At 39.7% G+C, this 16436-nt stretch overlaps 2 protein-coding genes across 3 annotated transcripts; one reads left to right on the top strand and one right to left on the bottom strand.

The window, feature by feature from the left end:
- Positions 1-316: 316 nt before the first annotated feature.
- On the bottom strand, positions 317-11028 carry psen1 (presenilin 1). Of its 2 annotated transcripts, XM_018727323.2 has the most exons (11): positions 10227-11024; positions 9315-9363; positions 8226-8488; positions 7778-7919; positions 7198-7265; positions 5970-6190; positions 5459-5557; positions 5006-5092; positions 4589-4753; positions 3948-4066; positions 2167-3430 (listed from the first exon to the last, which is right to left on the bottom strand). In XM_018727323.2, the coding sequence occupies exons 2-11, from the start codon at positions 9345-9347 to the stop codon at positions 3275-3277; spliced, it is 1353 nt and encodes a 450-aa protein (XP_018582839.1). In that variant the 5' UTR covers positions 9348-9363; positions 10227-11024; the 3' UTR covers positions 2167-3274. The 2 variants fall into 2 exon arrangements, with proteins under 2 accessions (XP_018582840.1, XP_018582839.1); XM_018727324.2 differs by lacking the exons at positions 2167-3430; positions 3948-4066 and adding an exon at positions 317-495 and having other exon boundaries at positions 10227-11028.
- A 2488-nt stretch (positions 11029-13516) lies between these two features.
- LOC108919522 (enhancer of rudimentary homolog) lies at positions 13517-16163 on the top strand. The gene is made up of 4 exons (XM_018727515.1): positions 13517-13633; positions 14902-14989; positions 15351-15471; positions 15835-16163. Exons 1-4 carry the CDS (start codon positions 13631-13633, stop codon positions 15935-15937), a joined length of 315 nt encoding a protein of 104 aa, XP_018583031.1. The 5' UTR covers positions 13517-13630; the 3' UTR covers positions 15938-16163.
- Positions 16164-16436: the final 273 nt, after the last annotated feature.

Raw genomic sequence — 16436 nt, 5'->3', positions numbered from 1 at the left:
TCACACAAGTCAAGTTCCAGCTCATGAGGAGACTCTCTTGGGGTTTCAGAACATCCATATCACTATCAGGGGGATGCGGTGGCACAGCGGATTTGGCCGGGTCCTGCTCTCTGTTGGGTCTAGGGTACGAGTCCTCTTTGGGGGGCCTTGCGATGGACTGATGTCCCATCCTGGGTGGGTCCCCTCGGGTGGGTCCCCTCCCCCTCCAGCCTTGTGTCCTGTGTTGCTGGGTTAGGCTCTGATTCACCATGACCTTACTCAGTACAAGCGGTTTCAGCCAGTCCTTGTGCATATCGCTGCCAAAGAAAAGGAAGAGGGGCTGGGGGTGGTGTGTATGATTTCTCTACTTTTCAAATAATTTAACGTGAAAACAACTAAGCAGCTATGAAGCACAAATTAAATAACTTTGCCTTATTTGTGCTGAGGCATCCTCCTTTCTTCTCCTTTTCGTCCAGCTTTCCATAATGAAACGCCATCGCAACTACCAGCAGAAACCTGTGACCGCAGAAACCTGTTACCACAAGCTTTATTATATATAGCTGGTCTGCCCAGAGGCACTTTCGTAAAAACATTGCTTTGACATTCTTTTTTCATGTTCCCATTAACCTCCTCATGACCCATAAAAACCCATATGGGCAAAAAATGATACAAAAACATCTATAAACCCTAGAATTACATTTGACTTCAGAGTAAGCTGTCAGTTACCTTATTAGCTGTGGTGACAGACTGTTGAAGTCACTTCATTTTTGCATTTAAGAAGAACTAAGAAAAACAGCAAGGAATCAATTTAATTTTGCTACAGTTATTTTGCAGGATTAATCTTCAGTGGCATTCTAGAAAGGCAACATCCATACACATAATTAGTAACCATTTGTCCAATTAAGGTCAGTCTTTATAACTGAGTGTGACAGTAAAGCCTTGGATGCACTACATACATCCAGGCTATCTAGAATTTTTACATCTACCATGGTTTTTACATTTACATTTATTAATTTAGCTGGTGCTTTCCTCCAAAGCGACTTACAATCTTAAGGAATTTATGATTATTATATATTTTTGTTCAGTAATTACTTTAGCAGAGTGATTCTGCACTCTGGCTACATAGCAAAAAAAAATAAAGCTACAGTATTTGGTACCCTAGCTCTTTGCAAAATTGAGCAGAGGCTACCTCAGAAACAGAGGACATGAGACAGAGTATGCTGTGGACGAGACAACAGTCCATCACAAGGCAATCATGCACACCCATTCATTCATACAGTCACCAATTCACCTGAAACAACACCTTTGGACTGTCAAAGGAACTCCACACAAACAAGATGTGAATGTGCAAATTCCACACAGACTGAGCTGGATCCAAACCCACATCCATGCCCACAGCCCAGAACTGGTGAGGTACCTATTCTACCTACCGTACCACCGTGCTGCTCATGAATAATTTTGCATTCCTTAAGTGCTCTAAACATGAAATTACTACAAGGTCCTAATGGTCCTCCTATGAAGTCCTAATAGTCACCAACTTTTTTGGGACTTTCCTTACTAAACTAAACTGTCTTATGGTGATTTTACAATACATGTTGAGATAAATAATTCAGTCAATTGCATCAGAATGCCATATTTCTAGTTAGTAAAGCCAGAATGTGCCTACAGTGACAACAATGCATGTAGAAATTTAGGCGGAGTGCCAGTCACACACTGTCAGCCAGCTGGCAAAGGGGATCAACACAAAATGCCAGTGCTCCAAAATTCCATGGAATTTCCACAAGGTTCCCACTGTTTGAGTTCTATTGCAGAAATGAAACCTGCTGCATGCACACTTATTCTGGAAACCAGCATCCTTTACCAAAAACCAAAGAGTATAAAATATGATATGAAATACAGCTATTCCCTAAAAAACACTACTAAACTGCAGGGGGATAAACATCACATACCTCAGCCTGATTTTATGGTTTGACACATCAAGACAGATAGGACCAGTTTATCATACTTGTTAATATCTCTGCAATTCTTCCTCATGACAAAGTTGGTTCAAAGTAAAAAAAAAATGAGATGACATGATAAAAACTTACAGAATCAAAACTCACTAATCCATACCAACACAAGAATAAACACACTGTACACCAGCTAATGGTTTAAATGTTACAGAAACAAGATAGCATTCATGCATCAAATTTATTTAGGAATATTCTGTTAACTTACAAAAATTGAAGAAAATCAAACTTTTTTTTAAAAAAATTCAAAAAATTTCAGAAAGTCTGAAATGAATGAGCTTTGAAAGAAACCAGTGTAGTGGGGAAGACAACTTGCAAACAGACAAGCCATTCTCCTGTTTATAAACAGAAGAAAAAACAAAATAATGCTTTAAACCACCACCCTTCTGACAAGCATGTGCACTCAGATATAAATCTTTGTATTTACAGTGAACATTTAAACCATATCATCTCAATTAAATGTTTAATCCTTGCATTCCCCAGAGAACACAAGCAGTAATACTCAGCTACATCTACTCTGGAGGACAGACAAAGCAAAAAATAAGTTACAAAACAATCAAACCAACAAAAAATAAACCCAAATCACAAGAAAAACTAGTTACCATTAACACCTCCTAGGATGAAGACAACATTCAACTAAACATGTGAAGGACACTCAACCAAACATTCTTCCTTGACATTCTGCATCTATGAAAGTTTCTAAGCTCTAGTCACTACAAATCCATTGTTAATCTCAAGCTTAGGATGAAGTTCATTTGCAAGAAACAGGAGGGAGAAGGGGGGAAAAAAAAAAAAAAAAAAAAACAGTTCAAGTAAGACATTAAGTGTCATTTCATGGGAACTGACGCACTGTAGCATTTTAAACCGTTAGTCTTATCAGCTTATTATATCCCTTATTTGTTGATGTACTTTTTAATTAAGAGCAACAGGAGAGACCATAGACAAATAAAGCTCCCTCCCGTGAGCACCAGCCAAGGCCAAGGCCTAGATTATTATAAATCGACGAAATGATGCACACTTGTCTTTAGATGGAAAAATGTAACTCAGAATCATTGCTTCAGAATCAAAATGGAAGAAGAGTTGCTTGAGGTGGGCAAAAGATGGTGAACCCCTTCACAAAAAATTGAGGGAAAAACAGCATCTCTAATCCAGCCAAGCCCAAGAGGAAGGCAAGGTTCAGCCCCATATTGCCTCTGTAAGAGAGAGACTTCTGGCATATAGTACAGAAGCCTTCAGTAGTGGTGTTGGTTTGAACCAGTGGGGAAGTGACAGAATGTGTCTTCCTGCTAAATGTAGAACTGGTGCAGGGCCAGCTGGTCCATGAAGGGGCGCACCAGGTTGTCCGTGGCAAAGTAGAAGACGAGGCCAAAAGTGATGGAGATGGGCAGAGCTGGAAGTGCCTTTTTAAAGATAGCTAGGAGCAGAAGGGTCAGACATAGGCCCTGAGGGAGGGAAAAAAAATTAGATTTTAAAAATGCAGAAATATTTTGGAATAGTAATATGATTATTTTCACCAATGTTTTGCAGCTATTGATAGCATACAAAGTAACAATGTCAAGTAGCCTAAATCTAAAACAGAATAAAGGGGGGGCAATGAGTTCCTTAAGGGTTGGATGTTGTGAGAGATAGAGGAAGGGTTTAAGGTCAAAGAATTAAGGAATTAACATGATGCAGTACCAATAAAAGAAAACTGTACAACTGATCATTATACCTTGAAGGACAACCCACTTGAATTTGGGAATGTTTTTCTGTAAATACAGACGATAGATGACAAAGTGTATGTGTCCCTTAGATTTACTGCGCTATATAAGATGTCAATTTATTTGTATAAATCAACAAAGTATGAAAGTGATAATGGTTCACCTGATGTGTAAAGGGAAGGTGAGAACTGAGCAAAGGTATTCAGCAAGAGTGGAATCAAAGGAAGAACTTCTGCAATGAAATGTGCACAAAACTCACAATGAGAATGGCCACAAAACAGGCCAGCGTTGTGTTCCAGTCTCCACTGGCTGTGGCAGAAGCTTTCCCCACTAGCATACTATAAAAGATGAAGTCTCCAAGGCCCAGTTTGACACCCCCTGGATAGACACAAGAGAACATCTCCAGTCTTATAAAGAGCATCGCATCATCGCAGAGTAGCCACGCATGCACAAACACACTCATCCATTCAGATTCTACAGGCAATTCAGTGTCACCAGTCAACCTGAATTGCATGTCTTTGGACTGTGGGAGGAAAGTGGAGCACACAAAGAAAGCCAATGCAGAGACATGGAGAGTACGAAACCTCCACAGAGGCTGAGCAGGGATCAAATCCATGTTCCCTCCTACCACCCAGATGCTATGAGGCAACAGTTCTACTCACTGTGCCAGCTAAGCCATATTCCACACATACATAAATATTCACAGCCTTGAAGCAGACAATGCCACAAGATGCCACCTCAATCCGTAAGTTTAGTTAAAGTGATTAAACTTTAAGAGAAGTTTGCTTTATGGTTGGAGTGGACCTTACTGTTAGATTGTATTAAGAGCAGTGTGACAATCCTTAGTCAATGAAGCAAGACCAGTTAAAATAATGCTTGCTGATGCAGTTATGCACTCACTTTCTTCATCATCAGCTGGGTCTGCGGGCGGACGGGCAGAGGGCATCTGTTGGACCTCCCTTCTTGATTCCTCAGTGGACTGCAGGTTGCCTAGCTGTTGCTGCTGCTGTCCTACCCAGGCTGATGTGAAGCCCCCATCGTCTTCTGACTGCTGGCCTGGGGAAGCTGTAGACAGTTCCAAGAATCTTTCTGTCAGGCATTCAAGGTTCTATAAAATGGACTTGATAACACAAATTACAACTAGTGCATATCCATCCTTTCAAAAAAACCATCTATCCAATTTTGGCTGTGGTGTTCCAAAGACAATATCTCAAATATGGCAGAGTAAATCCTGAAAGCTCTGAAAATGCTGGAAATAAAAATTTAACAAAAATTGCGCTTTGTGCAAAAAAGAGGAGTGATTTTTCAGTGAATCACCTGGGTTCTCAGGCTCAGAAGAGCTGGAAGTGTTGTTCTTCCGGGTCTCAACATTGTCAGCCATACCCACCAGCCACACCATAGTAGCTGAAAACAGAGCAGAGTTTCAGTGTCATACCTCTGTACAAAAGAGTTGGGTGGCCACTGGCTACTGGAATTTGGATAAATTTTCATTTTATACCTGTTTAGGGAAACATGATGTTTAACAGAGATATTTCGACACAGGCAACGTGTGTAGCCTCAACCTTACAAAACTGTGACAAAGTGAGAAAATATGAAATGCTTTGTTGGACAGAGAGGGCACAGACAACAGTACGACGAAAGAATAAGAGGACATACTGAATTAACCACTGTGCCACAACATGGAGCACAGAGAGAACGCTGAAGACTTCAATGTAAAAAAGATGCAGTTTACTGTCTCCCACTAGGCGTGGGCATGTCTGTGTCACTTACAGGAATAGATGAGAGCTGGGAAGATGGGTTCATTCCTTTCCTGGGCAGTTTCCACCAGGATGCGCAGGGGACCCTTGGGACAGAGAACTGCCAGTAGGTCTTAATAAGAGAAAATAACAGGTAAGACCTTTATAAGAATCGGGAGCTGAGTCCATAATTCTTCTGCCCTTAACTAAGCATGACAAAGAGTTACACGCTTCCATATTATTATCATAATCATCGTCACAAGTGTTATCCAAAACAACTCACAATTCCAGGTTGAACAGAAGGTCCCCTCTTAGGATTTAAAGCAGCAACTTATCCAGATATTTTTTGTTAATCATTACAATAGCTTCTGCTCCAAAGCCGATATCCTCCAGTCATCAGAGGAATTAAAATCCATAATCTCCAGTTCACATAAAAGCTTGAACTGAGACCTTTTCTCATTGGTAAATATCCTTGGCTGTGCCACAAATGTCATGTTTTTGTTGTTACTGCTCCTCTTTTCAACAACAAATGCAAGTTCTCTCACCGTACACAGAAATGACAGCAAGAATGAGCCAAGACGTCCACTCAGGCAGATACTTGATGAAGACCAGGGCCATGAGGGCACTGATCATAATGAGGTAGGCCTGCTGGAGGCGTAGTGGGCCCTTCCAGTGGATACAGATCATCCCCACAACGCCAAAGTTCCAGATGATCACAGCCAGGGTAAAGTAATCCATGGCCACATTGTATGTCTTGAACACCTCCCTTGTGCAATACAATAGAACACGGGACAAAGCATGAGTCCCCACTGAGGTGCTATCTGTGATCCCACTATCACCTGATCCACAGGTCACACTCATACAAGTCAGTACACCGCTGCCATACACACCAGAAATATTCACTCCATTACTCTGTTAATGATGATGACGACATCTAGGTGACCTTAGGAGTGGGCTATCATGTCCTATGAAAGGCTGACGAGCCAGTGCATTTTCAATGTCCCAGTACTCTACTGACTAATGAAAGTTACATGTTGGAAAGAAAATATTGACAACTTGATTTTACAATGTTGAATAATTTAGCAACTGGCCTACTTTCTAGTCAGTGGTTTTTCCTGTATGCAAATGCTCTGTGGCCTCAAAAGGTGTGACTGCTGAATACAGATTTAAAATATTTTCAAGCTGTAATGGTAGAAAAATGTTTGCTCCATCACTGCCCATAAAGCACAGATGTTTTTTTTTTTTTTTTTTTTTTTAAAAAAAAAAAAAAAAAAAAAAAAAAAAAAAAACTATATACCATGACTGGATATTTGAACAGGATATGTAAAGTTACAATCTATAGTCTAAAACTCGTGGCCACTTTCATAATATTTCATAAATGGACATATAATAATTTCCAAGAAACAATTACAGATGACTCACTGAAAAACAATAAAACAACTACAGTCTAGGTTATATAATGTGTAAAGTTCACTAGTAAGGAGCTTGTAAAAATGGTTTCCTTATTAAATATTCAACACCGGAAACTGACTTCATGAACACCCATAGAGGGCTGCTGATTCACATGCTGTACACCAGTTTTACTAATAAAAGTAGGAACTGCAGAGCTTCAATTTTCTAAAATTGTAATATTTATTTTTAAAATGCTTTTAACTTTTTAAAAATAAGCTGTTCAAATTTTCTTCTGATACAAGCCAAAACACATCAGTACCATTTTTATTACTACAAAAATAAGACATGTTCAGCCAAAAACACAAAGGAGAACTGACTCACCCCAGGTAGATAAAAGAGAAGAAAAAGAGTAACAACAACGATGAGATGAAGAGCCAGCCATGGATCACCTGTATTAGTAACACAAAGGAAATGGTCAGGTGGGTGGAACATAGAAGATCTAACATTACTCACAATGGTTCTTCATCAGAACAAGTTACTAGGGATGAGACCCTATAAGAAAAATAGGAAACAATGACCAGGGGCATTTCCAAGCAATGACAGTTGCCGTCGCACTTCAGTGCTGTATCTTTCTCCAATTGCTTAATCAATTAAATCGCTTTTGCCATTTCCTCCCAAAATTATAAGTGGTTAAACTAATGTGACAAAGAATCAAACTATGCTTTTTACATACCATTACAGCAATAACAAGAAATCGTGGTTAGACAAGAGTACTTGATGTGTAAAATAACATTCAATAAAGCTCAGGAAGTTCCACCACAGTGTAAACTGAAAGCAAAGACTTCCTCTTAGCAACCAGGCATAATGAGCATACCAGGCACAATGTTTTCTTTTAATTTCAGAGATACATCACCTGATAAAAAACTGTTTCATTAAGTTGGAATGCAAGAGGTACACACACCTTGTAACAGCGGTACTTGTAGAGCAAAACAAGGACCAGTGTCATGACCACAATGACACTTATCATGATGGCGGCATTGAGGATCGAGTTGAGTGCACGTTGCCCGACCGTCTCTGTATCCTCCCTGAAAGGTGTGTAGATCCTGAAAGCCATGAACAACAAAGAACAATTTTACAAGAGCCATCAGTTAAAGCATTCCTTCAACACAGGGAGCACCCTTGTTTTTGAGGTTCTGAAGAAAGATGAAACTCTGGACATCAGAGAAGAAAACAATGGATCAGGTATTTTAATATCCCCATTTAGATGAGCTTTGAGTTGACAGGAACACTTATGACATAATGGTTCATTGTTAGGTGTACTGTCTACCATCATCATCGCCACACACTTCTGCACTTCTCTATTAGTACCCCACTGCCACCCTCCAGACCTCCCCCGGAACATTACTCACAGCTGCTGTCCATCATTCTGTGTATAGAAGCTGACAGATTTGATGGTTGCTACGACGACCACCATGCAGAGTGTGACAGGAACAAACAGCATGATGACATGTTTTGCACCATATTTCAAGGTCAGCTCTTCATCTTCATCATCCTCTGTGACAGTAGCTGGGATGGGACGTGCTGAGGGGGGCTGCCCATTCAGTTCAGTCTCACCCCGTCCCCGCTCTCCTGATTCTGAAGTTCTGCGGCGTGGCTCAGCCCCTTCACTTGACTAAAAGGAAGTGGTGATACGTGTTGCAATTCATCAAGCTATTTTGCTAGACAGTTCCAGAAAGCAAGCCCATGTGAAAAGGCATACTGTGAAAGCAAGTCATATGGTTAGACTTGAACCTCTCATTTTCTAACTACAAATCCAGCACTGTTTTCTATTACGGTTTTGCCTATATACATTTATAGGCAAAACCGTACTGACATAAAACACTGTTCGGTATCCACTGGTTTTCACCATTTTGTACATCTCAAGAAGCTAAATATAGGACAATGTTTTTAGAATACAATACTATTTATAAGGTCCCCCAAAAGCCACATATTCCGGGAGAAGATGCCACAGCACCCACTTTCCTATAAACAGTTATCATCAGAGGTGTTAACAAAAAAAACTCTAATAGGAGCACACACTGCCTGAAGTTTGGCATGTCTACACAATGACACTATGCACCCCTTTCTCGTACCTTTCCTCTCTCCTACATGCCCAAAAGCTTTTTACATTGATTTGCTGTAAATGGAAAAAGCTAAACTTTTACTAATACTGGAGCAGTGTAGAGTAAGTACCTTGCTCAAGGGTACTACAGCTGGAGGTGGGATTCAAACCTGTGACTTTCGGGTCTAAAGACAGCAGTTCTAAACACTATGCAATCAGCTGCCCCATACTATTTCAACAAACATCTGAGAGCATTATTAAGTTTCATCATGTATTTTTACTTCATGCGCTGATAATTTTACTGTAACCACTGATAGGTGATCAAACTATGAGTGACTCTTGTCTCCTAGAACTGTGCTTTTCACGAATTCCCATTATAAGAACTGAGAGTACTCACAACATTGTTCTGATGAATCTCCATGAAGTCCATTGTTCCTCAAAAAAACCTTCAAAAGAAAGCACACGTAAAATGCAAACTCTCCCAAGTGAAATATTCAGCATTTCAAATTCAACCACACCAATCAAATCACAGTTTCATTACAACACTTTCCAAAATTGATAGCTCAACCATAGGCAGCAACATGACAGCGAAAAAAAAAAAAAAGTAAATTTAGAAACAAGTTTGGTAAGTAATTAGGAGATGAATCACAGAAAGCAACAGATAAGACAACTGAGCAGGGAGCAATATGGTGGGAAATTGCAGCTATGGGGACATTTCTCATACGCGCTGAGAGCACACATTGCTGTATGTAAGAACAAATAAATATAAAACAGTTCACACTTATTGTTAAGATCACAATATTTTTTAGTACATACAACGCAGTCCCAGTTTCATACCAATAATAATAAGTCATTACGAAATTTCAACTTCTGTTCGAGCAACCCTTATGGCATAATAAGTTTACTCATAAAATAAACACTCCACTCCATTTACTTCATCTGGAAGCAAAAACGGAATATACTGTAACTGTTACTAGAACTTGTTGGATTCGGCTTCCGATCTACAAGCTAGTATTCAAAATTTACAACAACAGTTGATCTTGGTTTGGCAAGTAAGTAACTGTTCGGGTATAACCTAGTAGTAGTACAGGTCATACTAACTAGCCACCTCAGTCAATCAATGTGTGGACGTTTATTACTGTTTATTATTATTGTTGTTGTTGCTCCCACTCACAGTGAGTGTTAGAAACTGAAAAGCAGAGTTTGCCCCCTGCTGCTCCTGCCCCAACACAAACTGACATGACTTCTGAGCACTCCGACACTCTCGTCTCGTCTCAGCCTGAGGTGGTTCGCTTACTCCAATTCTTACCTTTGACTACCTCCTGTATCCCTTACGCGTTTGCGTACAGAGAAAATGTAGTTCTGCGATTTTCCACAGCGTTCCGCCCGTACCGACACGACAGCTTGCGCTCCCGCTCCCTTGTTCTCTGCTGATTTGAAGCACTTTCACAAGGAAGAAGGTGCCAAAATCCGGCTCGGCAACTTCCTCTTCCTTTCCCCAGCTGCGCTACTTCCTCTTCCTTTCTCCGTCGGGATAGAACGATGGGCGAGTTTTCTCAGCCTGTGCTAGAGCGTAACTAAAGCGCCGAGGTGCCACCTTCAAGACCTTGTCGAGTTCTGCGGTTTCGCGATGGTGCCACCGCAATATGGCCGCCATGACTCACAGAGGCTTTGTTTTGTGTAATAAAAGCGGTCCCACACAGATAGCCGCCAGGGCAGGTTCATACAACGACGTGTCTCTGTAAACACGTGGTGCTCGCAAAAGATGAAGCAATTGAATTGCTCACCCGCGTTCTGTATATTTCGCTTACTCAAATTCTTACCTTTATCCACGTCCCCTATGTCTTTGCGTGTTTTATTACATACATCATGATCATCGTAAATGTACAGTCCTGCGCGCTGCGGTTTTCACAGCGTTCCGCCTGTACAGCTTGCGCGCCCTCCTTCCTTGTCCGTTGTTCTCAGTTGATGTAAAAAGTACTTTAATAAAAATTTACTTTACTGCATTGTATTTACTAAATGTCATATTATGTTTTTTTTTTTTTCATTTTTAAAACTTCAAGTGACAAGAGCAAAACCTATCTACAATGATACTCATCATATCCACCGACCTCACGACACTAATCTCTGATTGGTCAAGAACCATAAATCGTTTAATAAAGCAACGCGTAGTAACGACGTCTGTTCGTTGGCCGGTTTCCGGCGCTGCGCAGTCATCGACTTCAAAAAACTTTCGCGTCAACTAAGGTGGAACAGCACCATTCACGAAGTCAAATAAGCAGGCGCCTGATCGGCTGCGCAGCTGCAACTGACTGCCTGCTCGTTGCCTGCAGTCAAAGGCAAGAAGCGATAGGCCATGTGTGCTCAAAGCATGTGTTCTGACCGAAAGTTGTAAGATTTTAATAAACAGATAACATTAAAAAATGATATCTCCAAATGTATGAATATCTGACTGTAATCATTAGTAAAAATAGATGTTTAATAAGGATGACATTGTGTCGTTACACAAATCCAAATACTATATGAAAATAGCATTTTATAGTGATATTTATTTTTATGTATTTTTAGAAGGTTCTGTGTAGCAGGACAGATTTAATTTCATGAATGCTCACTTAGTTGAAATGACTTGCCATGAATTTGGTCCGTGTGTTTACATCAGCGAAGTAAATTTATAAAATTGGCTTAAGTCGAACTTTTGTGTTGACTTGCTTTGTTTGGTGATATTAATATAAACTGCAGTGTTATTTTCTTTCTTTTCTCAGTTATGGAGTAATATGTGACGATTCATTTCATTTCATTTCTTCAGTTGAGAATTTCTTTCAGAAAAATTTTATACTCTTAAGTGAACCGAGAGCTGGTGCGCAATTTTCCCGTAACGTTTCCGAAAAGAATGAAACTTTGTTTTTTTTTCTACTTCTGTTATTAAACTCTTTGTTGACAAAGAGAATGTGCGACAGCGTGAAATTTTACAGGTTTACTGGTTTTCGGTAGAATTTATAAACTCGCACTTTGTACCTACCTGCTAAGTGTCTGCTAAGTGAATAATTGTAAATGTAAGTACCTGTGTGGGTAGTAAAGTTGTAATTGTTTTTAATGCGAAAACTTTGAAATGGTTTGAAAAAGTCCCGTTTTACTGGAGAGATGTTAAGGACTTTGAATAACGTATAATAATAATAATAATAATAATAATAATAATACACACACACACACACATTTTCAGAACCTAATAATAATAATAAAACATTTGTTCAGCGTTTCTGCTCCTTTGTATTTGTTTTTTAAAGATATGTGTGTACTGTAACTGTAATTAGGTTTCTGTTAGAAATGACTAATGTGGAAACCTTTTGGGAGCGGCTGAACTTCTACGCTGAACTAAAGGATATTATTTGGGGTGCAGCGCCAGTATGTCTGTGACCGGGCCTGTCCGTTAGCCTGACTCTGGTATCTCTTGTTCATAATACAAAATACAAATGACAGAATAAATCACCAAGCCTACGACTGTGAGTGTCCTCATTAGCGTGGTGTCGTATACATGCAGACTGCTTATTATGAATGGAGAACAGGTTGCAAATATTTCTTTTATGAAGTTTGCAGAGAAAACTACATATAATAACTTTATGAAAACTTTATAATCTCTGTAGAAATCATATATGGTCATCTTTTACATAAGAAAAAAGTAGTATGAATGTAAATGTTCACTGTGAATGGACTTTACTCTCAAAATCAAGGTATTTGGACTAGTGTGGTAATATGCACGCTATGATGAAACTGTAGAGTAGGCAATTCTTTTACTTTGTGGTGTTACATTCATATACTGTTTACATAAGTGAAATGCTATTAAAATAATAGCACAGTATATGCAGGGTAACTTAGAAAACACTGCGCTGCTGTTCCAGCATGAAACCGTAATCGATGATATTGTGTTGTAATATGTGTGCCATGGAGGGTGTGGTGGTGCAGCGGGGTTGGCCTGTGCCTGCTCTCTGGGGGGGTCTGGGGTTCGAGTCCCGCTTGGGGTGCCTTGTGATAGAGTGGCGTCCCGTCCTGGGTGTGCCCCCTACGCCCTGTATTGCGGGGTTAGGCTCGGGTTCGCTGCCACCCAACCCGGGACAAGCGATTTTGGCCAGTGTGTGTGCGCATGCGTGTATCCGCCAGAATTCATGCAGCATTATGTCTGCGGAGAGCACGGTCGTGTTGACTGCAGGAGCTGCGCAGCACTTGAGCTCTGGAACCCCTTTACCAAATGCACAAGCTTTCGTGATTAAACCACCCACACATTAGTATTTCTACCAGCAATATTTATTTTAATATTCAGTTTTAATATCATTTAGACTAAGAAAATGTACTAAAAGAAAATTTGGGCGATAACCTTGTAATATGAAGGTTGCCGGTTTGAATCCCGTTCCTGCTGTTGTACCTGCTGCCTCTGATCTACTCCAGGAAGAATACACAGCTGTAGAAATAGGTAAAGAATTATAAATTTGCTCATTTAATACAGTTGCATGCCTTGCGTGAAAGCGTCGGCAACTCAAAGGTTAAAAAGCAAACTCGAGGTTTTATTTTGAATTGTTCGACCTTTGGGTACCGGAAGTACTTTTTTCAACTGATTGTCGCTACCGCTTCACTTATTCAGTTGCGGGGAGCGAGGTTGGCGTTTAAGGAGTACGTCAAATAAAATATAAAAAAAAAACAAACTCTCGTAAACATTTCAAAATGGTAAGTCGTTTTTATTTTTGTTCTCTTTTTAAATAAACTACTCGCCTAGCACCTGCTTTTTAACGTTTGTCTTTCACTTTTGCCCGCGGCAGCGTCCCAGCAGCATGCTGTGTGTTAGCTCTCCTCGGCCTTTTTTGGTTGATACTGTAGAAGTGAAGTAAATACCTGATAAAATTTGCTCCTATGGGGTTTTTGTAAATCACAGTGGTGTTTTCCCGATGTCCCACTTGCGTTATTTTTTTGTAAGTTTTCCGTCACATCAGGAATCCGCAACGGATGCTAATGCTAGCCTAGCCTAGCCTACCATATTACCGGTGGGGAAGGTGTGAGTGACTGTGAGAAAGCTTTCAAACTAGCTGATAGGACTGGGGCCAAATGGGTCATTCTTTCAGCAAAGTCACATGTCACATTTATATAATCATCATTCGCTTTTTCTTGTTGAAATTTAATGTTATAATTCCTTAACCGTTGTTGGCGCTGATTGAGTTGGGACTGATTGAATCGAACCCGCATCACGTGATTCACGATCACGCACGCAGTGACGCACGGCATTATTATCATGATAATCTGAATATCTGCAATTTTAAGCAATAGCATAAAAAGGTTTTCCTTAAATTTTGCAGTCGCAGTGAGTGTTGCTTGACATAGAACTTGGTAAAGAATATCAATTCATCTGTTACCAATCACTTGTCTTAGTGCAGCTAAGTTAGTGGTGGTAGTGGTCTGCACCCTATTCTGGAAACATAAGCATGGAACAGGGTACACCTTTGCTTTACCAGTCCATCGCAGGGCAAACACGTACTGATTCATTTATGCATACACACAAATGGCATTTCAGAGTAATAAGCTTGCCTGAATATATCTTTGAACTATGGAAGAAAACCAGCAGTGCACCCAGAGGAAACCCTTGAAGAACATGTAAACTCTATGTAGAGACTGAACCTCTGTCTGAAGTCACTGTTGGAAATAAAATTATTTTAAAGAAGGTTTACAAAGAAAAACATTTGCGCAGGCAGATTTTGCAGTTTCCAGATTTTGGCTGTCTTACAGTCCGAAGTTCCTGGTTTGAATCCCGCTCCTTCCGTAGTACCCTTGATAAGTGTTTACACAGACATTTTTCAGTAAAATACCCTACTGTATACAGAAGTAAATAAATTATGAAGTTATGGCTTATAAGTTACCTTTGACAAAAGCATCAGCTGCATAAAGAGTAATAATTCACTAACTGCATAATATGTAACTGCCAGATTGTTTTTAATCTTTTGCAGTCTCACACAATCCTATTGGTCCAGCCTACCAAGAGGCCTGAGGGAAGAACCTATGCTGATTATGAGTCTGTGAATGAGTGCATGGAAGGTAAGCAGTGTTAGTATAATCATTGTGGATGTACCCTTGCTTAGAATAAACACCTTGCAATTTTCATGCATTGTGTGAGAAAGGTATGGGAGGTGGAATCACTAGTCCCTAACAATAGAGCTCTGTGAAGTTGTGTTTTTGACTTTTTATTTTCAGGTGGAGGTGCCTTTCCCCTTTTTTGAAACAATCCATGAATATCTATTTTCCTCGTTATCATTTTCAAGATAATTTAAGGCAGCTGTATAAGTCTGTGCTATCTGAAGTGTATTTGAATAAGTCTGTATATAGTTAATAGTTAATAAGTCTGTATATATAATTTCTGTATATAGACCCTTGACTATTCTCAATTAATCATCCCCAGGAGTGTGTAAAATGTATGAAGAGCACCTCAAGAGGATGAACCCCAACAGTCCATCAATCACATATGATATCAGTCAACTTTTTGACTTCATTGATGACTTGGCAGACCTCAGCTGTCTGGTGTAAGTATCCTCACTTTGTTCTCTTTTTTCTGGTAGACTCACTTCATTGCTCCACCTCATGGCTTTATCAGGCACCCTAAGGTCTTTGTTTAGCCCCTAATAATTTCTTTTATAGAGAACAAGGATTTGGAAAACAGTAGAATAGCTTTTAATATTACTGTGCTACAGTTAATATTAAGTATTTTCTAGTTAATGTTTTGCTATGAAAATTCTGTATTTGTTACCCTTGTACCTTTGTTTACATGAAATCAGTTCTTTTCATATTGACACATTGTGTAAAATTATATCATAATAAGGTTTATGAGATGTCCTTTAGTAAGGAAATGAATTGGGAAATTAAGAATAAGCTTCTTGTCTCCTCAGGTATCGTGCAGACACACAGACATACCAGCCCTACAACAAGGACTGGATCAAGGAGAAGATCTATGTTCTGCTTCGGCGCCAGGCCCAGCAGGCTGGAAAATAAACCGTTACTGTCAGCCAGTGGGACAAAAGAGCTGAATGATTGGGAAACGTTTTATGGTGGATGCGTAATATGACACATTTTTATAGTTGTCATTGGTTGATTTGATGAAAGGATTGATTTTTTTTTTTTTTAGAAGTAGAAAAAAGAACAGGTATGGTTTGATTTCATGTTAATTTTTTTTATATTTAGTATTTTTTGCCCCTGAATGGACATTTGTCTAACCTTGTGCTGAATAAAAAAACTTAAGTGTGTTGGTGTGGGGGTTATTTCCTTTGCTTCCTTTTACACACATAAGTTTAGTGAAGTCCCAGCATTTTTTCCCCAGTTTCCACTACTATAGAGGTAAATTTGTGTAAACCTTTCTGCTGTGGATTATTTTTGTTCCCTTGCAATATATAATCCTTCAAGTTCTTAGGTAATCCAGACTAGTAGAGTGATTTAACCCTTTTATGCAGTGTGGTAAGTTTTACTGGAACAACTCATGGTAAATACTTTCCTC

The sequence above is a fragment of the Scleropages formosus genome, chromosome 15 (genome assembly GCF_900964775.1).
Source record: "Scleropages formosus chromosome 15, fSclFor1.1, whole genome shotgun sequence".
Classification (NCBI taxonomy): Eukaryota; Metazoa; Chordata; class Actinopteri; order Osteoglossiformes; family Osteoglossidae; genus Scleropages; species Scleropages formosus.
This window is presented reverse-complemented; position numbering and strand designations above follow the sequence as displayed.

What these genes read in the sequence shown, in the direction of transcription:
- psen1 (XM_018727323.2), bottom strand. Translation starts at nt 9,347, where the DNA reads ATGGACTTCATGGAGATTCATCAGAACAATGTT. An exon ending in AGATTCATCAGAACAATGTT is followed by an intron (nt 8,489 to 9,314) that starts GTGAGTACTCTC and finishes ACTTCCTTTTAG; the next exon opens with TCAAGTGAAGGGGCTGAGCC. An exon ending in CCCAGCTCTCATCTATTCCT is followed by an intron (nt 5,093 to 5,458) that starts GTAAGTGACACA and finishes CTCTGTTTTCAG; the next exon opens with CTACTATGGTGTGGCTGGTG.
- LOC108919522 (XM_018727515.1), top strand. An exon ending in TGTGAATGAGTGCATGGAAG is followed by an intron (nt 14,990 to 15,350) that starts GTAAGCAGTGTT and finishes AATCATCCCCAG; the next exon opens with GAGTGTGTAAAATGTATGAA. An exon ending in GCAGACCTCAGCTGTCTGGT is followed by an intron (nt 15,472 to 15,834) that starts GTAAGTATCCTC and finishes TTGTCTCCTCAG; the next exon opens with GTATCGTGCAGACACACAGA.